This window comes from Lodderomyces elongisporus, chromosome 6 (genome assembly GCF_030384665.1).
Source record: "Lodderomyces elongisporus chromosome 6, complete sequence".
In the NCBI taxonomy this organism is placed as follows: domain Eukaryota; kingdom Fungi; phylum Ascomycota; class Pichiomycetes; order Serinales; family Debaryomycetaceae; genus Lodderomyces; species Lodderomyces elongisporus.
In genome coordinates, this window is record NC_083678.1 from 888,636 (window position 1) to 909,317 (window position 20,682).

The following is a 20,682-nucleotide window of genomic DNA, read 5'->3' on the forward strand; positions in this document are numbered from 1 at the left end:
AGAGGGAGAAAGAGAGAAAGAGAGAGAGAGCTAAAAGAAAGCATAGATTTGCTTATTCGAAATTGTTTGATTGGCTACTTGCAATACTGAAGCTTCTCTTGCCTTAATTTATTGGTACCATTACATATATGTATATACATCTTTTTAATAACCTCTCTTTCTATCTTGATAAGCATTATATACTTTAATAGGTTGATATTGATACGTATTTTATTAAAGATCAAGCCAGTAGCCATTGTTGTATATTTATATATATATATATATATATGAACACTAGTCATTAGCTAGCTATAGCTAGCTCTAAATGTAACTGGTGTACGAATAAGAGGTGGTTGTAGTAATATAGTGAAAAACGCGCTACCAAATCACTTGAGATATTTGCTAGATTTTCTAATGGGTGTTTTCTTACAAAGACTCGCATGAAAAAAAGTTGAAACCTATAGGAGAGAGTCGTTTAAAATTGAAAAAACTACAATAACTATCCCTTCCAAAACACAACTCGCTGCACAGGCCATTGCAACTAATATATACATAAAACAATGCTTCGTGGCTCTACTGTATTGAAAAGCGTTACAGGACGTCGTTTCTTGTCTACTGGTGTCAAGTACACAACCTTGTCTAATGGTGTCACAGTTGCAAGTGAAGTCAACAACGATGCCAAACACTCTACCGTTGGTCTTTATTTCGGAGCAGGTTCTAGATCAGAACACCCATACTGCAACGGTGTCTCCGCTTTGACTGCTGAGATCTTGGCTCACCACCACAATGTTGGTGCAGATGGTGTCTTGACCAGTTCCCACAACTCCAAAGAAATCAATGGTATTGTTGCAGAAGCTAAAAATGAAAATGTCGATTCTGCAGCTAAATTGATTGCATCGATTGCATCAAATGCTGAAGAGATTGTCAACAAAGCCGACATCAAGGTTGCCAAGAACAGATTGAGCACTCAAGCTGCAGCTGTTGAAGCTAACCCAGAATCCAAGGTCTTGAGCCACTTGGCATCCAGTGCCTTCCAAGGTTACTCTTTGAGTTTGCCAACCTTGGGTACCACTGATAGCATTGCCAACTTGGAAACCGATGACTCATTGCGTCACTTGTCCAAACACTTGGTCAACAACAATGTTATCATTGCATCATCTGGTAACTTTGACCACGAAAAATTGGTGGACACCATTGAAGCCAACTTGAAGATTGCTGAAGGTGCCAAACCAGATATCAAGCCAGCATCATTCTTGGGTTCAGAAGTTAGAATGAGAGATGACACTATGCCAAAGGCATACTTTTCAATTGCTGTTTCTGGTGAAGGTCTTGGATCCCCACACTACTACACTGCTAAAGTTGCAGCAGCAATCTTTGGAAACTTTTACCTCCACTCCACCACTGCTAAATACACCTCACCAAAATTGGCTTCAATCGTTCAAGAGTATGACATTGTTGAGAAATACCACCACTTTTCCAAGTCCTGGTCTGACCAAGGTTTGTGGGGTTACTATGCCGAAGTTCCTAACAAGTTTACCATTGATGACTTTTGCCACTTTTCATTGAAACAATGGAACAGATTGTCAATCTCCATTAGTGAACAAGAAGTTGCTAGAGCTAAGGCACAAGTCAAGACCAAGCTTGCTTCTCACTACAACTCGACCCGTCACGTCTCCAAGGACATCGCAAAGAATGTCTTGACTGTAGGATACAAGCACTCACTCAGGGAAGCATTTGAAAAGATTGATGCTATTACCGTTAGCGATGTTAAGGAATGGGGTAAGAGTAAAGTCTGGGATAGAGACATTGTTATTTCTGGTACTGGTCTTATTGAAGATTTGTTGGACTACAATAGAAATAGAAACGAAATGGCAATGATGAGATGGTAAGCTAAGGTAAGCCCAAATTGAATCAAGTCTTTGAAGTCCATCGTAGCATATTTGAATCGTGTAGAGCTTGTCTATCAGGTTAAGCTAGTAAGTAACAAATTTTAAGAATGTCAATACATATAATGATATACTATTCTTGAGGGAAAGACGGTGAGAGAGAAATTATTGATAAGAATTAAAAAAAGAAAAAAGAAAGAAAGAAAGAAAGAAAGGAACAGGAAAAGGGAAAGGGAAAGACAAAGATAAGTGTATATAAACTCGTTCTTTTCTCACATTAAACCGCTCTTTTTTAAATTTTGTTGTATAATCATATCAGCAACTGCACTGAGAACAAACTTCATTGAGTTGGTGTCAGTTGCACACGTGCGATGAATATAAACGGGTTCATTAGTCCGATTCATTTTCATAAAATTCGTTTCAAAAAACTTTATAGCTTCGTTAACGTCATCACTTTTACCAGTATAGTCAGGAAAGTACTTTTTCAATGGGTTTCGTTTAATCTTCTCTTCAAATAAATCGATTTTATTCAAAAACAAGATGAAAGGCGTGTTTGCAAACCATTTCGAGTTGCACAATTGATCAAACAAAATAATGGATTCGTGCATACGATTGACTTTCTCATCCTCAAATAGCATTTGATCATACTCGCTAATTGCAAGAACAAACAACACTGCGGTAATATCATCAAAGCAGTGTATCCATTTTTTCCTTTCACTACGTTGGCCACCAGCATCAAGAACTTTAAATGGGAACGACTTAATCGTGAAGTTAGTTTCTGTTATTCCCGTCGTTTTGATACGGCCCTTTAAAATATCCATATCGGAACAAACATAATAAGGATCAGCAAATTTGGACACATTGTTGAAGTAGTACTCAGCACTGCTTTCAAACTGAAATTCATTAGATCTCTCAAAACATTTTTTAATCCCTGAATCTTGAGTCCATAGCTTCTGAATCGCCTCGACAATATCCCTCTTTGAGTACCTCAACCTACTTACTGGAGAGTTGGCCAAAACTCCGTGCATTGTTTCCGCATCTACGAAATCTTTTTCCTCGGTGACTTCTTTACCATCTCCCAAGAACTCGACTACTCCAGTACTATTCAATTTCCTCTTGGCTTTTGATTTCTCGTCATATTTCAAAATGTAATCACTTAGAAACTCATTACCCCCAGCAACACCCGTATCAATCTGTGTTAATGCATCACTACGCAAGACACACTGCTTATACGGAATCAACTCACTACCTTCTTTGTCACAATCCAAAGGGATCTTTAACTTTCTAGCCTGGATAATTAAAATCTTCATTTGCTGAATCACATCGCACCAAATAACATGTGAATATTGCATTCTTTCCTGTTGTGTAAACCCGCCCTTGTGTAAAACTTTCAATTGTTTTAACACAGTCGACTTGCCGGATTCACCAGCCCCGAGTAATAGTAGCTTGATGCCATTTTTAGAATGAGCTTTACTCAAATGAAGTGAATGGTTGATAGCATCATTGAGTTGTTTATCTTGAAGAAACGGATCCGACTCTTCATCAATCAATGTACTTACTCGGCAGCCCATACTAATACACCAATCTAGAGTTCTTTAAGCAAAGTATGTTTTTTTTTGGTTTCGAATAAATAACGTTTGACTCGATTGAAATGATCTACTTGTTGTTCAAACCCACGATCTATGCAGTTACTTTTTAAACGAAAGAACGAAAGAACTAAAGAACGAAAGAACGAAAGGCAGAAAAGTATTCTAAATGCAGCAAGTATCAACAGCTCCTTTCCAAGAAAATTATGACCAGCTTGATTTTAACATCTTTAAATATTTCTGTTGCAGTCCTGACAGATACATTGTTGTCAAGACCGTATATACATATTTACTAGTGAGTAATCTGTGCACTTTTTTCTCTCCTTTTCACTTCTTTCATTTCATTTCATGTCTTGAATATTATTTTTGAGTTTGTTCTGTTTCGTTTCGCTTTGTTTTGTTTCGTTTCGCTTTGTTTTGTTTCGTTTCGCTTTGTTTTGTTTCGCTTAGTTTTGGTCCGTTTTGTTCTGTTTTGTTTTGTTTCGTTTATTCTCTTTTCTTCTGTTTTGTATTGCGAAGATCTGTGACATCGAAACAGTTTGAATCATTATTATTATTATTATCTATTATTATTATTATAATTATAGTATTGATAACGATCCAGTTAAAATTGTTTTACGAATATCAAGATTCTGGGCGTTGCTTTAGGCAGATTCTAGTCACCCAAAATAATAATAATGAGCATTATTAAATCTTGGTCGAATCTCTTGGAACCTTATATGTGAAAGTTACTTGAGAGGAGAAGACGGCAAAGGCGGTAAGGTGGGGGTAGTCTCAAGAATAAATAGTGGAAGTAAGTGAACAAGGAGGGGAATTGGAGTTGATTGATATCGATGGAAAGAAGATTTCATATTATTGTTTGTGTAGTTGGTTATTATATTTTTTTTGAGGGGGGGGGAATAATAATATCATACTGCATAGTGGTCTGAGTAATTGGTTGTGAAATCGGTTGTATTGTATAATTGTATAGTTTTTGTTGATAATTGAACAAATTTTGTGTCCTTATTATTTTCTAAAGATATTGTTCTCCACACCACAAATGCATCTTTTGCTTAGTATCCAAGAGAAGGTATTCTCAAGATTATTTGATCATTATAAGCCATGGCCATTTATTTTACTCTTACTTGAGAAGTAAAATATTGATACTATGATAGTTCGTCTGTTCTTGAAGACAAAATTAAGTTAGCAGGTAAGTTGAACTTCTCGTAATAGTATTTTCAAATAGGGTTGGTTTTTTATATACAAAAGAACATTCAACACCGAGTTTCAAATAATCAATTATAGTGTCCAATTGAACATACAACAACTATGTTGTGCTCTAGTAAAATTCTCAAGTCATAGTCTTGTTTTCAAAGTGTTTCAGTCGATGTAAAGCATTGCATAGTCTAGAAATCCAAATGTGGATGAAAACAGTACGCTTAAGCCGCATAGGAATCGCGAGAGAGAGAGAGAGAGAGAGAGAGAGAGAGAGAGTATGTGCGAGTGAGTGTTTGAATGAGAAAGGAGGGATAGGACGCCATTTGTTTCCATTTCACAACTAAAATATACATGATATTTTTACTGTTTTGAAACATTGATTCTTTTTTTTTATATACACACGACAGAGTTTGTACAGACAGCTACAAGCCATTGAAGACTATAGCATACTAGACTTCTTCATTTTGGATTCATATTCTCACAACCGCAATTTTCTTTTTCTTTTTCTTTTTTTTTTATTTATTTTTTGCTAGAGGACATGAGTGTGAGCAGTAATGGATAATCACAATGTTTCTGTAATCCATACTGGCAAGTTGCCAATGTCAAATGACCCTTTGACAATTTTATCTTGGTGCCCACAGCTCAATCTTATATTCAAAGTAATGAACAAGACTTCCATATGGTGCTATCGTATAGACGGAGAGCGAATTTTTTCAATTAATAACAGGTCAATTATAAACAATGTTGCATTTTCCAGTCAAGAAATTTTCCTTTCTGGAATAGACGGGAAAGTGAAGGTATACGACGTCAATAATGGAAACTTTATCGACCAAATATCTCAAACTTTTAATAGTGTCCAGTATATGCAATGGTGCGATACACCATACAGGCTCAGAAATTCACCCTTGAGTGGTTTACCTGAAGTGGACAGTAAAAACGGCACGATGATTGACAAAATGGAGTATTTGGCCATAGCTGATGGAGAATCTATAACAATTAATTTTAACAAGCTTTTAAATGTCAACAAGGCCAATACAGGGTACCGCTTCACGCAAAGGATTTCCAATGATATGTTCAACCAAATTTACTTGGATGATGCCAATAATTTACTCTCGGTAGATATTAACGTGTTGCTGAAACAGAATTATGTGGACCTGATTATACTCATCTGCCAAGTGCAAAAGTACCTAGATATGCTCCAGGATACTACAAAAACCATTCAGAGTGCAATTGAGCCGTTTGTGGTTTTATTGGATCGGTATTTGCACAACTTTGCCGATGAAGATACAAACGGTAGACTGGCGTCGTCTACTTTTTCTGATATTTTATTGACTCGTCTTGTACCAGAATCTACAAAAGATTTTTGGGTCAACCAGGTGGGTGAGCGTGGAATTAAGCGACTATCCAAACTGGCAACTTTTGCATACAAGAAAAGTTCAGAGTTGATTGGCGGGAAGTTGGTTAGCTTGATGGAAAAGGTTATTCTCCTACTTAGTAGACTACTAGGAATTAGCAAATGGGAAAACGTATTGAATATCGATCTTTCCCATCTTGAACTGTTATTAAATTACTGCAAACTGCAGTTAAAATTTTATTATCAAATTACATGGGAGATAAATGGTGAGAAAGATGTTACTGCTGCATTTATTTCATGGTGGAAGATTATTGTGGATGCTCTTGAGGAAGAGGAATGGAAAGAGAACTATTCCACTTTGACATTGTTGCAATTCATACAAGATGGTATGCTCAATTTAAAAGTATCAAAGTATTTCAAGTTTAGTCTCCAAGAAATCAATCGAAGAGAAACAAAAGAAAGTGGACAAGAAAAAGGCACAGAAAGGGAGTTTTTAGCGATGAGTCACGAGCATATCTTGCAACAGTTTGAGCAAATCAAAAAGAGTGTAGATCGACATCATGCCGAGATAATTTCGGTGCGAAAGATTCAAAAGCTCGAAATACCTAGCCAAAAAGGCTTACAGCTCTCTAGCTGGAATAACAAAATTGTCATCTCGTACTTGACCGAAATAGTGGATTTGTCTACAAACATGTTAACACTCTGCACACCATCATCGACTATTTCCACAATACCCAACATCATTGCATATGAACACAGATTATCCGATTTGATTGCATTAACTGCAACGCATATATTGATCATAAACTTGACGTCTTCCGTTTCTATTCCACTACCAGCACTCGATTTCAAACCTTGTTATATCCGATTAAGTTCCTCCTACATTTTGCTTACTGATGCTGCTAAACTGCAGTATGCCATTCTCCAAATTGATTAAAACGGCAATTGCATAAACTTATAATTTTACTTTTTAATTTTTTTTCTTTTTATTTTTTTTTGGTTGTTGTTGTTGTATCGATTTATGTATATTGGATCAGAATAGATCTTTGCTCATTTTATACTTCTGGTCTATATCATCAAAGTAAAATTGAAATGAAATGTAGCGGTCTATAATTTCACGAAAGTACATGTCATCTACTACATGCTCTTTATTGATATTCTTTTTCACTAGGCGTGACACAGTGTTATCCAGTCTTTTTCGTTTTAAATGCTTGTAGAACCATGGATTTATGAAAATGTCAGATGAAGAGCTGTTGCCATTACTTCTCATTAAAGTGCTACAATTGTCACCATTGACACCATTGACACCATTGTCACCATAGTTACTATTGTTTCTACCATTTCCACGAGCCTGGGCCATTAATAGTTGCAAATTGGCTTTCAATATAGGTTGATGCTCTTTAGCTAGCTGTTTCATGTACTCAACATGCTTTTTAAATTGACCATCAATTGTAACAGGATCTTGTGGGGTGCCCAACTTGGATGGGTAGTATATCATCTCAAATGGCCTTTTAGCTAAATCAAAAGTTGGTTGTTTCTGTATAAAATTGTACCAATTCTCGACCTCGTTCAACATTCCGGGTACATAATTCCGCCGCTGGTCGGAAAACTTTTTTAGTAATGGCAACGTTTCATTTGTCGAAATCGATTCGTTTTGATTACCTACATCCTCTTTAACAAACTCCACGAGTGAGAAAGGTTTTTTCAACTTGTCGTTATACACTTTCAATGCATCTGCATCTTTTGTAAGCTCATATATTAAATGCACCGTGGGCCAATGCGGCTTTAAAGTCATGTAATGGGCTCTAGCAAATTGTCGACACCAATCCGGACGGTCCCATTTATATAAGGTATCTAGTAAATGAGGTAACTTCTTATATTGTTCTTTGTGAAGGATCTCGTAGAGTAGGGTCTGGTATAAATGCGTTGCGTTTCCTGCTCGAAAGTCCTTTTTGAGTTTTCTTGAGCTATACTTGAGAACAGCTCGCGGTAGTGGAAGTCTTTTAAACAGTCGTTGGAGCTCCTTGTATGAAAGCTGCATCTCGAGGACAAGGATAAGGCAAAAAAAAAAAAAGGGATCTAATTGAATTTAGTCTTTTTAATATTTGATGCTTTTCTTTTTCTTTTCTTTTTCTTCTCTTTTCTTTTCCTTTGGAAAACAGGATTGGGTGCAAAATCGAATGTAGTAGTCGATGAGGGAAGCAATTGCTAAAGAGAAATATGTAAACTTGAAACTAAAAGAGAGATGCAGATTTGAAAGATATAGTTTGTTTATTTTAAGGATTACAGTCTTTTCGAGGAAAGTCGCCTTGGAGCCTCAAAGGTGGAATGGCGTGGAGAGGGAAAGGATGAAATGCACTAGAGTCTAAGATGATGGTGCGGCATTTCACGAGTAGCTCATAGCTCGCTCGACTCAAAACATTACAAAATCTTACACAGTAAATAACGCGTGTTGGATCTTTTCAACAATACCAAGAACAGGCAACTATTTAAATAGTGATCCCACACCACTGCACACCACCACTAATTCTTGATCACCAGAACATACAAGGTTTTTTTTTTTTTTTTGCAGCAGCAGCAGCACCAATACCTTCATATTTTCATAAATTCTATTTCAAGGATGGCGTTAGCTGAGAATGTGCTTCGAAGAATTCACAAAATGGGGCTAATTCCTAAAGCTGTGAAACATCTTCCTCGACTAACTGTACTTCTTGCACTCTTTAGTGTAGTATGGCTAGTAACTCTTCCCATGGATGGCAATTATCGAAACTGTTATATATCTGAAAATGCCTTAATGCCAGGACAAGTGCACTCGTATTTCCGAGAGAGTGAATGGAATATTGTGAGAGGGTATCGAGAAGAAGTTTCGAAATTGGAACAGGAATCAATCAAAGACAAAAACAGGGCCGTATCATCGTGGCTTGAAGATATGGGCTTGCAAATATCTCACTACCATAATGGAGCTTCCGATACCGATGAAATCATATATGCAATCATGCATGCACCAAGAGGTGAAAACACAGAAGCAATGGCATTGGTTGTTCCTTGGTACAACGCTGATGCAGAATACAATGAAGGTGGAATGGCTCTTGGTATGGCGTTGATGAGGTATTTCCTGCGTATTTCAGTGTGGTCCAAGAATATTATTTTGGTTATACCACCAGATGGAAAGAAAAGCTTGCGTAATTGGGTCGAGGCATACCATACATCATTGGATGACACAGCAGGGTCGATAGAGGCGGCAGTTGTAGTTGATTACGGTAAGCAGGGCGATTATTTTGAATATTACGACATGTACTATGAAGGTTTAAACGGTCAGTTGCCAAATTTGGATCTATTGAATACAGCAAATACCATTGGTGGCCATGAGAATATTGGATGTAGTATTCAAGGAATAAACGGCAGAGTAACAGACTTTCAAAATAAGCTCAAGACTTTGTTCTGGGGAATTGCGAGATTAGTCACTGCGGGAGCTATAGATGTACACGGTCATGAGGCATTTTCCGGATGGCAAATCCAAGCATTCACAATAAAGGCAAGGGGCGATAAAGGTCATGATGTAACGCAATTTGGCAGAATTGTTGATTCAACTTTCCGATCAGTCAATAATCTTTTGGAAAAATTTCATCAATCATTTTTCTTTTACTTGTTATTGAGCCCAAAGCATTTTGTTTCAATTGGTACTTATCTACCTGCGGCAGTAATGTTGGCAGTGAGCTTTGCTCTCGGTACCCTCAATTCTATTTTGAATACCCATATTGAGGTTGATGCCATCAAGTATGGGGTTTCCAAGCTTTTGACAATTGTGGTGGTGGTTGAAAGTTTTTGCGTCGGTTTGGCACTTTTAGCACCGTATGAAAGCACTTCTTTAATCCAAATTTCACAATTGCTAGTACTGGTTGTTGGTGGGTTTATTTTTATGCAGAAAGTTAACATGAAAAGAGTTGACAGTTACTCTTTGATTTCATTTGCATTGTTGTCAATTGCGCTCCTTATTGTAGCATTATTGATTGTTCATTTTGCATTGGCCTTTACTGTGGGAATACTTGCCTTACCATTGACATACATACCTACTCTATTTCAAAGAAAGAAAAACCCAAAGCTTGCCGTGCTCTTTGTGCTTGTCATTACTAATCCGTTTTTGATCATTCATGCAGGTGGACTTTTCACGGGACATGAGAACTTTTTACAAAATCTTATTATGGCTTGGGTAGATTTACAGAGTTGGACATGGATAATAATTGCCCTTGCATGGTTCCCAGCATGGCTCTTTGTGTTTTTCGCCTCGGTCCTGCTTATTGTCCAATTGCCAAAGGCTATTGCTATCAATCCTCCATCCACATTTGCAACTAAATCAGAAAAGTCTGAATAATTTTGAAAAAAAAGCATAAGACAAAGTAAAAAGAAAAAAAAGAAAAAGACAAAGAAACGGGAGTGAATTTAATTGTGACGAGGATTTAGTAGATTATAAGAGTTGAGCTGGGCGGAATGATATCAAAAGATCAGAATTGGTACAAATTAGATTGCATTAAAATTAGCCGAATTAATTGCAACTTCTTAATGGTGTATATGTATATACAAGATTCTTTCTTTTCTTTTTTTTTCTTCTTTATATATATATATATATATATATATATATATATAGATATGTACATATATCTTTCACTTCTTGTTTCCATTAACATTTTAATCCTAGGGAAAAAGGAAAATTCTACAGAAGTACACCTCACAACTCTTTATCACACTAGATGACTTCAAATAATATTCCAAGCATGTCGCACAGATCTGTAATGTTTGCAGCATTACCCGCTTAGAAATCAATGACTAAACCGGGACTGTTGGCTGATCTGATATAGCAGTAACCCAATTTTGTCTTTTTCACAGCCTTGGGGTCGATTTGAGCATGAATGGCATCGCTGATGGCTTTCAAGTTCTCCATTACTTGTTGATCACTAAATGTGCAGTTACCTGCCACAAACGAGATGGTACCATCACGTTGCCTGATTCTGAATGCTCTCAACACATTTAAAATCTCTGATGCATCATCAATCACAGTTCCCTTCTTTTTTGTTGGAATCAAACCCAGTGGACCAAGGATCCTTCCCAAAGGTTTCAATTGTGACTCAAATTCAGAAGTAGCAAATCCATGTGTGAAATCGCTTGGACTGAGTTCTTGTGATAAGAATTTATTCACCAAATCTTTACCACCAATATGTTCGGGGTTCATGTGTGGGGACAAATCATCAATCACTTGTTGCTGTGTTGTGAAAACCAACGGCTTGGTCCTCACATTGACCGGGTGTGGCACTTCAAGCATACAGTTGATTGGTGTAGCACCTTGTTCCTGACGCACATAGATGTTGCATGAGATATTGGACTTGTCCACTGGTTTACCAACTTCAAAAGAACGGATGGTGTTGAGTGCTTCGGCGATGGACATGTGTAATGGATGGTTAATGGGTTCATCGAGAGCTTTCATTTTCAACTCCTCGCGCAACTTCTTTTTCTTTTCCTTGTTTCGATCTTGAATCTGTTGTGCTTTGTCTTCCTTGGATTGATGAACAATAGAACGACTCTGTGTAAAAGTAGTTGTTGTTGCGGCATTAGTGATGGCCGCAGCCAACCTCGGTGTAGATCGGAGTGGTGAAATTGTCGGCTGCCTAATGGGCAGAAGCATCAGCCTTACAAGCATGTTTGTTATAATGAATAGTCAAGTCGTCGTAGTAAGAGTTGAATTAGCCAGGAACTTTTTCCTAGTAAAGGTTTCTATTTGAAAATTTTTTTGGGGTTTATTTTATTTTCACGCGAGAGCGCATTTGTCTTTCTTAATTTTTTTTTTTTTGTATTTTTTTTTTCTCTTATTCTCTAAGTTGTTTAGTTTGTAGACAACCAGATACTCAAGATAATGATAAAGAGAGACGAAAGGTAATTAGAAAACATTCAAAAAAAGAAAAAGAAAAACAAGAGAAAAACCAGAACAAAACAGTAAGAAGAAAAGAAAAGAAAAGAACCGAAAACAAATCAAAACAAAATAAGGCAGAAACAGAACTTAATTAACGGGGCTGGTATGATGGTACAAATGGCGTTGTGAAGAAAGGAAAAAGTAAAAAAAATAAAAAACAAAATTAACACAGAAAGCTTCATTAATAGGAAAAGTATAGTTGAGCCAATTCTAATTTCTAAATATGCTAAAGCTAATTATATACGATAACGGCAATTTAGCCTGTATAAGCTAGGCTATTCTCCCACCATTACTAGCATCCACAACATTAGCACTGCTATTCCATTCTTTTTTTTTTTTTTTTAATTCCCGCACTTTTATTCATCTACTTTAACGACATCACCATTTTCATTCAATTTCAACCCTTCCGCCAACAATCTCTTTTCGATTTCCTTCAATTCATTCTCCCTTTCTAATAGCTCTTGTCTCTTTGTAATCAAATCCTGGTGCACTCTTTCCTCGAATTTCCTCAATCTTTCTTCTTCCATTCTGATTTGCTCCTCCTTCTTTAAATAATCTGAGGATTGACCGCCCACATTATCTGATCCATTGCGAGCATGGCTGTATCCATTGCTGCCACTGCTTCCACCAACACCGCCATTTCCATTGGCAGCAGCGTTGCCATTTCCATTAGCATGCTCGGCCAAGTTTTGCGTGCTTGTAGTGTATGATCTATAGCTTCCGTCTTCTCCGTCTGCTGCTTCTTTGTCCATGTAGTGGAATTGTTTACCAGATAATGCTTCTGTTCTGTAGTTTTCATATATTTGGTCATGAGTCAAGTCCTTGAACTCGTTCAAATGGGTGATTAATATCACGTTTTTCAATATTGTGAAATCATTGATATCGGGATTATCAATGTTGATGGGCTTCAAGTCCTTTTGCAACACTCTCAATTTGATAATCTCGTCTGCATCGTCATCATCAGCATCAATATCAGCACCAGCACCAGTTGAATGGTGCTGTTTGTTTAATGCTGGGTTTTTTCTGTACTCGTTGGCCCCAATGATTGCAAATGGTAGCAATGAGTTCAAGTATTTGTTGTACTCGATTATTTCATCGTCAATGTAGTCCTTTTCGTATTCGTATTCGTTAAACTTGTAAAAGTTGATGCCGTAATTTTCCAAGTCTTCCAAGATCAATCTTTTATTTAGCATCAATTCTTCGCGGGTCAAGGAGTCTGCTTTGGAGATCACGGGGATGATGTTGACCAAGTTATTGATATGTTTGAGGAACTTGACGTCTATTTCAGATAAGCCATGACCGGTAGGATTGATCAAGTAGATCAACACGTGGATTCTTCCATCTTTGAATCTAGGGTTACGCTTAACACGGCTTTCTTCCAACAATACCTCGTCGAATTGGTGACGGATAAAGTCTACTATAACTCTAAAGTCTTGTTCGCAATTGATTTGGTTGGCAAAGTTTGGTGTATCTATGATGTTGAGGCTGATTTTGTGGCCATCATTATCTTCCAATTCGACATTTTCGTGTCTCAACATCATTTTCTTGGTGAATGCATCTTCTCTGATTGTAGACGAGGTGGGTACGATGGAGTTGCCTCCGCACAAAGTGTTGATCAAAGTTGATCTGCCGGAGCCGCTTTCACCCACAATCATAATGGAGAAGTTGATTGATTTCTTGAGTGTTTTTCTCTTTCTCAATGCGGCAGAAGAGACGTTGCCTTGATCCATAGAATAGTTCATGGTGAGTGTAATAGAGCTGATTGAGTTCTTGACGGCGAGTTTAAATAATGGTGTTTGCTTTTATATTTGCTTTTGCTTTTGCTTTGGATTTTGATTTTGAGATGGTTCCTTTTTTTTTTTGTTGATGTTGTTATTTTTGGTTGTTGGAAATATACACAATTTGGTTGCAAGTAAGTGATAGGTAACAAGTTCCTATTGGTTTTGATTACAAATGAGTATTATTGGTGAGAATTTCTTGTTATAGAGTGTAGTGTATCTAATGATAAATGAAAAAAAAAGGAAAAAGGCCCTTGTGTTGTTGAGTGTTTCTATATGGCCGTGGTGTTGAAATACCCTGATTGTAAACGAGGTGTATGTTGAAATTGTTATAATTGTTACAGTTGTTACAGTTGTTGTTGTTGTTGTTATCAACACTTTTTTTTTGATCTAGATCGTGTCTCTCCTTCTCTCTGTTTTCTCTCTCTCTGTTTTCTCTCTCTCTGTCTCCGCTTACAAGTTTGTTTCATAAAAAATGTTTTGCGTAGTCGTGTAAAAATTGTCCCATAAAAAAAAAAAATATTAAAACAAAAAAAATAAAAAATAATTGAAGAATTGGCGTCTGTTTTTTGTTGTCCTCTTCTTCAAGCAAAAATAAAAAAAAAATAATGTGTTTATGGCTGTGCTTGTTACAACGCGTGTGCTTGGGTTCATATTAATAGGGCCACTACCAAAATCTTTTTTTTTTCTCCTTATATATATATATATATATATTCTTTTTTCTTCCAACTTTCCAACATCTGAGATCATTTATAACATCGATTTTATTGTTGTCATTGCAAAGGTTTATCATACCAAAAGCTTTAAGCGTAGTAGGCAAAAAACATATTAACAAGAAAAGAAGATTGTTTTGCTTGTCAACAAATAGTGTATTGCAAGGTGTTGGATAAAAATTGGACAAAGAATAATAGATGTATATATAAATATATTATAGTGAGCTACATCACGTGACTATATACTTTATAATTTATATTTTATTTTTCTCTTTTTTTTTATTAATTACAAGAGTCAAATCAGTATGCATTTAAATATGAAATATTCATGTAGTTGTTAGTTGCAAGTTGACAGTTTGAAATATTGATTGGAAAAAAAAAAAAAAAAAAGAAAAGAATATCCAGATATTGTGTATTACATAATTAATATCGTGTATATTACGTAATTTATTACTAAAGTTGATTAAATGACAAAATGACAAAGCAAAGAGTTGCAAATCCATTACGTCAGAGAGGACAAAAAAACAAAAAAAAGAAAATTAGAGTTATGAGACTACGATCACAATTTGCAGCAACCTTAAAAAGAGATGTGTATCACGTGATCTGCAGATAAACTATTTCTTTTACTCTATCTCTGTGTCTCTCTCTCTGTGTCTCTCTCTGCGCAGTGTTTTTGTGCCAAAAAAAAAAAAAGAAAAGAAATGAAAAATAGAAAGTTGCTGCGACGACATCTTCCTTCTCTTTCTTCTTTCTCTTCTTTCTCTTCTTTCTCTTTACTAACCCTTACAGATACGCTTTAGCACATTATACATACAAATTGTCCATCCACTGCCTGTCTCCTCCCTCCCTCCCCCTTCTTCTTCCTACTCCATAAACAAAACGTCATTGCCCCAACAAATATTTACACATAAACAATTAACCACATAAAGAAATATAAAAAGAGAGAAAAAGAGAGGATCAGATCAACTTTCTTATGTAGCGTGTATCTACCCTAATATTTGCCTTTTAATCCTAGCAAGGTCATAATCCCTCATTTGTGTTGCCGAGTATTTGTTCAGTGCAACATAAATATAGGTGTATATATGTATCTTTGATATTACACTGTACTTTTTTTTTGCACTTTGTAAAAGTAAATTTTAGCTCTAAGAATTTTTACCAACAAGTTTTGTATAATGTACATCAACTAGTCTTGACAGTTTTTTGGGGGTGTTTCCTATCCATTCTTCATTCTATTAGTCTAGTCTGGTTTATATTTCATTTTGTAGCAAGGTGAAGGTAAAAGGAAGAGGAGTAAGAGTAGTTAAAGGATGAAGATGTTGTAAATACCAAAGATATGGAGAGAAAGAGAGAGTATATATATATACATATATAGTTACACTCATGTTTTTTTGTAGTTCCGTTCCAAATAAGAAATAGAGATAAAAAGAATCTCCTAAATTAAATAATATAGAGGAATAAGCCTCTTTCATATAAAAATTTTTTAGAATTTTTTTTTTTTTTGATATTGAGGGACCAAACACAAAAACCCAACGCATCATCCACTTCAAAAAACAAAGAGCAAAGAGCAAAGAGCAAAGGAAGCACAAAACATTGCCAAAGCATTAGAATAAATAAAATAAATAAATAAAAATAAAGAGAACAAAGAGAGAAATGTGGGTGATGAAATATCTTTACATCATACGTCTTCCAAATAGCAAGAATAACTCTTTTTTTTATTGAACAAACCATAAACTATTCCAATTGACATTGCTGTCGTAACTATGCCCTTTACTAATACTATCTTGTAGCAAGACTAATAGATATATTAATAGAAATAATAATAGAAATAATAATAGAAATAATAATAGAAATATAGCAAACAGCTCACAACTAACCTTGAATAAACCTTGATTCTTGCTTTTGCTAACCCTTTGTTAGCCATCTCTCCCAACAAAAGAAAAAGACCCACAACTATACCTCCACCTTCTTTCTTTTTTTTTTTTCTCTAACTCAACTAGAATAGCAAATAATCAAAGACAAAAGGAAGAAAAAAAAGAGATCAGAATAAACCTTTCCCACATTTATCTTTCTTTCTTTCTTTCCTTCTTTCCTTCTTTCTTTCGATCTTGTAAGAAAAGAATGAATGCAAAACTACACAACTGTCATTCCAACTAGTTTCACCAACACCGCCACAACCTACTTTTCTTAAAGTCTTTTTAAAAGAACCATACCAGTTGTCCTAATCATTTCGTGGGGGGAACAGCACTTGTTTGTTTTCTTCAACGTTTTCAAAGTTTCTTAATTTTGATAAATATATTTATATTTTTTTATTTATTATTTCAACCCTTTTTTTTTTTTTTTTTTTTCTGTTTTGCAATCCCAACCACGGTCTTTTTTCCGTTTGAATCATTTGGACCTATTCGACCAAAATACCTTCCACCTTTGATTCCAAACCTTCCCACCCCCCCCCCCCCCCCCCCGCGCGTGTTTTCAGCATATATATACATATATATCACGTTTTTTTGTTCCGTCATTTCATCAGAACTGAGCTTTTGAATAACCATAACCATAATGGCCAATGCCCCATCCAGACTGCGAACCTCAACAACAACAGCAACCATACCGTCGCACCATCAGCGAATAAAAACTCCATCAGGAACTCCAACGGCATCGGGAACACCTACAGCAAACGCAACACCAGCAATCAATACTTCGGAACAGGACCTCGCAGCCCACTCAAACCAAATAATCTCATACAATGGTCGGATCAAGACAACTCAAGATGCCCTTTTGCTCCTTGAGGCTTGCAGACAAGCCATAATTCCCGTCATACATCGCAGGCTCACCAACTTTGAGCGACTAAAGTTTATCAAACCAAACACCATCTTTATCTGGAATGAAAGTCAATGTGGAATGAAGAGATGGACAGATGGAAAACTTTGGTCACCGTCAAAAGTGCATAACGGAAATTTCCTCATCTACAAGGAGTTGAATAAGTTTAATCAGAACTTGGAAGTCAATGGATTGATCAAACAAAGCTTCTCCTTGACCACTAAAGATGACCAAAAATACCACATCATCTCGTACTATCTAAACCCATCAGCCACCGATAACAACAACAACAACAATAATAATAGCAATAGTAATAGCAACAGCAATGGCGTGTTTGGCGAGTTGGAAGATATAGACTCAGATATCAAAACCCCGTCAAAAGATCCACAGTTTGCTCACTTGAAACTCTCAATTGATTACTATCCAGGAACAATGTTGCAGAGTGTTTATAATCTGAACTTTATACGAGAACCAGGTATTGCCAGCAATAACAATTACCAAAAAACGCAGCACTACCAACAACAAGCACAGCGGTTTCAACATCTAAGAGGTCGTCTGATGCTGCCTGGTATTGTAAATCCAACCCCACAAATAGCTAGCAACCAACATAGTCAGCTGCTACACCTGTTGATGAACCCACATGAACAAAAGAATTTACATTCACACGTGCAACTGGTTCCACCACAACTACCGCAGCCATTTTCACCACCACCACCACCACCACCATTACAACAACAACAACAACAATCACAGCAACATTTGCAAGCACTACTGCATCTGCTTCCATCGCAAGGATTAAACACCTCGGGTTCTCCACCTCCACCATCGATTCAATTTCAAACTGGACAATCTCACTACACACAGCTAAATAATCATCCAGCATCGATAACAGCAGCACAACCAGCAGCACAGCCACCAACGTCTACAGCTTCACAGCCCCACGCTCTACCTGTACCAGCAACCACTGTTGTTGCTAATCTGCCTATGCCACAAACTGCAACCACTTCCGGAACATCATCGCGAATGCACGAACGACCTGCATCGCCAATTACAACATCTTTAATCCATAAAAACGAAGAAAACTTGCAGCAGCCACAACAAAGGATAGAGTATAGAAACAATATTAATTTACCACTTCCAACACATTTACCAAAATCTATCTCCAAATTGCACAGCACTTCAGTCGAAGATTGTGATTTAAGAGTAGTCGATGTTTTAAATAAACGGTGGATGAAATAGTACAGATGCTACTTCCCCCCCCTTTTTTTTTCCTCCGTTTCGTTTCTAACTTTTCTTCCAACTTATCTATTGTTCTTTCCACACCTAACCAAATTTCCAATCCCTCCATTTCCATTGGTATTCATTTTCACTGCCTTTACTTCAAGCCTCAACACTCCTTATTTTCACATTACCTAAAGTGCAATAATAGCTAAAACAAGCTCAATATATATTACCAATTATAAAACATTTTGAGAAATAGAGAAACAAGTATTAACGAGATAAAGATATAAAATAAATAAATAAAATAAATAAACAAGTAAAAAACACAAATGATATAGTAGGAAGAAAAAAGAAGAACAAAGAAAAAAAAGAAGCAAACAAACAAACAAACAAATCCTGAAACTATCAAAATTCTATCTCTGTTTCCTAGCTTCTATAAAACACCCACTAATGCTTACCTTTTCTGTAATTCTTTGGTACGTTCATTTCGTTCATTTTGTTTATTTTATTTACTTTTTTCATTTTGTTAATTTTGTATATTTTTTTTTTTAAAAAATGATCATATATATCACACTTGTCAAGCGATTCATAGTTTCCTCTTCTTTGCCAATCGTAAGATATTGAATATAATAATTGAACCGATAGGGCCCAATAGTGGCAAAAACACGGCCATTTTATGTTCACTTGGAAAATACGCTTGTTGTACCATTTTCTTTTCAAAGAATGCTGCATTTGAAGCATCCAATGCATTTGCGGAAACGAGTACTGATTTCTTACGTTTAGCCTCATCCATCGCATCAAGTGATTTCAAAACATTTTGTTTTGTCTCTTCAGGAACGGTTATATCCTTCAACGACTCCAGGAGTTTGACCAATGACCTAAGGTTTGCCAATGAGTTTTTGATATTTTTGTATATCGTGATTCTCTTTAGCGAATCAAGCTTAATTTCAAGAGACATATTTTGATTGTGCGATACCTTACTATTGTACTGGTCTATGTTGAGAAGTTGGAATAACTGGTTGGCAAAGATGTTCAAGATGGGCGTCAACTCAAGTTTCGATATCGTTGAATGCGCCATCCCAGGCATGCGGTTCAAAATTTGTACACCACCCCATTTGGAAATAAGGAATGAGTTGGTAGCAGAGTTTTCAACACCAAGTTGCTCCTTTGGAACATAGACGATGAAATTTATCGTTGGATTCATGTCGAAATTGCCCAAATTCCAATCTCCAAAATTGATAAATGTTGACAATTCATCTTGTGGAATCATTCCCATAGGATAGGATTTGGAAAGCAGCGAATAGTATTGAATTTGTGTACTCGTTTTGAATGAAGTAATATTATGAAGCAAATTCAACACTGGTTGAAAATCCAATAGCGCTTCTTCAATCTCCCAATTGAGCTGCTTGCCGTCTTCGACGAATAATGAAAACATCAAATTGTACTGTTTGCTATAAGGGAATGCAACACTAGAATCGACTTTGTCTTGCACAAGAGCTGATAGAGTCTCTAACTCACTTTTAAACACATTTTTGAATAATATTTCCAGCAAGTATTGGTTAGTATTTGATTCTGCTGTGGAAAAATATACGTCAATTTTACGTTTATTAATTTTGAAATGTTTTTCACTAGAAGTTTCATGAAGCTCGACGCTGTACATATTGACACTGTTGTCGTCATTGTGTTTTGCATCGTTATATTCTTTCTCGTCAGGAAAAACTAATGACCACGTCCTGGCAACATCGGGGTACCATTTGTTCAACTCTGCTCGTAGGTATTCTTTGTTAACCTGAAAGCCATTGACTTCAATGGGAATTTGAAAATTTACCGAATTAACATCATAATTGTTGATTCGATCGATAGGTAAATCTGCACGATAAATGTTTGTTGTAAGCAAAAACAAAGGGTACCCTAATGATAAAATCGATCCGATTACAATAATTGTTATAACATTTCTGATGTATGAAATCGTAGGAGACTCTTTTGAAATTGTGGACTGTTTCATTTCTTTCGGCTCCTTCAGCTCCTTTAGCACATTTGATTCATTCAGCTGTTTTAATTCATTAAGGTCCTTTAACTCCTTCGACCCCTTGAGTTCCTTCATGATGTTCTGGTGAAAAAGTTGTTTGGAATTGGGAGATGAACAGAGTATTATTGCATTTCTTCCTTTTCCTATATTGTTTTGGAAATACAAT

At 36.3% G+C, this 20,682-nt stretch overlaps 9 protein-coding genes across 9 annotated transcripts; 4 read left to right on the forward strand and 5 right to left on the reverse strand. All coding sequences in view use genetic code 12, as the record gives it.

Annotated features, from left to right (window-relative positions):
- Positions 1–539: 539 nt before the first annotated feature.
- Positions 540–1,868, forward strand: COR1 (Cytochrome b-c1 complex subunit 1, mitochondrial; the record flags this gene model as incomplete). Its single annotated transcript, XM_001524906.1, has 1 exon — positions 540–1,868. One exon carries the CDS (start codon positions 540–542, stop codon positions 1,866–1,868), a length of 1,329 nt encoding a protein of 442 aa, XP_001524956.1.
- Positions 1,869–2,137: 269 nt separating this feature from the next.
- Positions 2,138–3,436, reverse strand: CAG1 (Guanine nucleotide-binding protein subunit alpha; the record flags this gene model as incomplete). Its single annotated transcript, XM_001524907.1, has 1 exon — positions 2,138–3,436. One exon carries the CDS (start codon positions 3,434–3,436, stop codon positions 2,138–2,140), a length of 1,299 nt encoding a protein of 432 aa, XP_001524957.1.
- A 1,811-nt stretch (positions 3,437–5,247) lies between these two features.
- Positions 5,248–6,939, forward strand: PVL30_004810 (uncharacterized protein; the record flags this gene model as incomplete). Its single annotated transcript, XM_001524908.2, has 1 exon — positions 5,248–6,939. One exon carries the CDS (start codon positions 5,248–5,250, stop codon positions 6,937–6,939), a length of 1,692 nt encoding a protein of 563 aa, XP_001524958.2.
- A 96-nt stretch (positions 6,940–7,035) lies between these two features.
- Positions 7,036–8,043, reverse strand: PVL30_004811 (uncharacterized protein; the record flags this gene model as incomplete). The annotated part of the gene is made up of 1 exon (XM_001524909.2): positions 7,036–8,043. The coding sequence occupies one exon, from the start codon at positions 8,041–8,043 to the stop codon at positions 7,036–7,038; it is 1,008 nt and encodes a 335-aa protein (XP_001524959.2).
- Positions 8,044–8,622: 579 nt separating this feature from the next.
- On the forward strand, positions 8,623–10,374 carry GAA1 (Glycosyl phosphatidyl inositol protein transamidase complex subunit; the record flags this gene model as incomplete). The annotated part of the gene is made up of 1 exon (XM_001524910.1): positions 8,623–10,374. One exon carries the CDS (start codon positions 8,623–8,625, stop codon positions 10,372–10,374), a length of 1,752 nt encoding a protein of 583 aa, XP_001524960.2.
- Positions 10,375–10,812: 438 nt separating this feature from the next.
- PVL30_004813 (uncharacterized protein) lies at positions 10,813–11,694 on the reverse strand (the record flags this gene model as incomplete). The annotated part of the gene is made up of 1 exon (XM_001524911.1): positions 10,813–11,694. One exon carries the CDS (start codon positions 11,692–11,694, stop codon positions 10,813–10,815), a length of 882 nt encoding a protein of 293 aa, XP_001524961.2.
- A 626-nt stretch (positions 11,695–12,320) lies between these two features.
- On the reverse strand, positions 12,321–13,706 carry CDC11 (Cell division control protein 11; the record flags this gene model as incomplete). The annotated part of the gene is made up of 1 exon (XM_001524912.2): positions 12,321–13,706. The coding sequence occupies one exon, from the start codon at positions 13,704–13,706 to the stop codon at positions 12,321–12,323; it is 1,386 nt and encodes a 461-aa protein (XP_001524962.1).
- Positions 13,707–17,005: 3,299 nt separating this feature from the next.
- On the forward strand, positions 17,006–18,505 carry PTH2_2 (Gluconate transport-inducing protein; the record flags this gene model as incomplete). Its single annotated transcript, XM_001524913.2, has 1 exon — positions 17,006–18,505. The coding sequence occupies one exon, from the start codon at positions 17,006–17,008 to the stop codon at positions 18,503–18,505; it is 1,500 nt and encodes a 499-aa protein (XP_001524963.2).
- A 568-nt stretch (positions 18,506–19,073) lies between these two features.
- GPI17 (GPI transamidase component) lies at positions 19,074–20,591 on the reverse strand (the record flags this gene model as incomplete). Its single annotated transcript, XM_001524914.2, has 1 exon — positions 19,074–20,591. The coding sequence occupies one exon, from the start codon at positions 20,589–20,591 to the stop codon at positions 19,074–19,076; it is 1,518 nt and encodes a 505-aa protein (XP_001524964.2).
- Between the last annotated feature and the right edge of the window lie 91 nt (positions 20,592–20,682).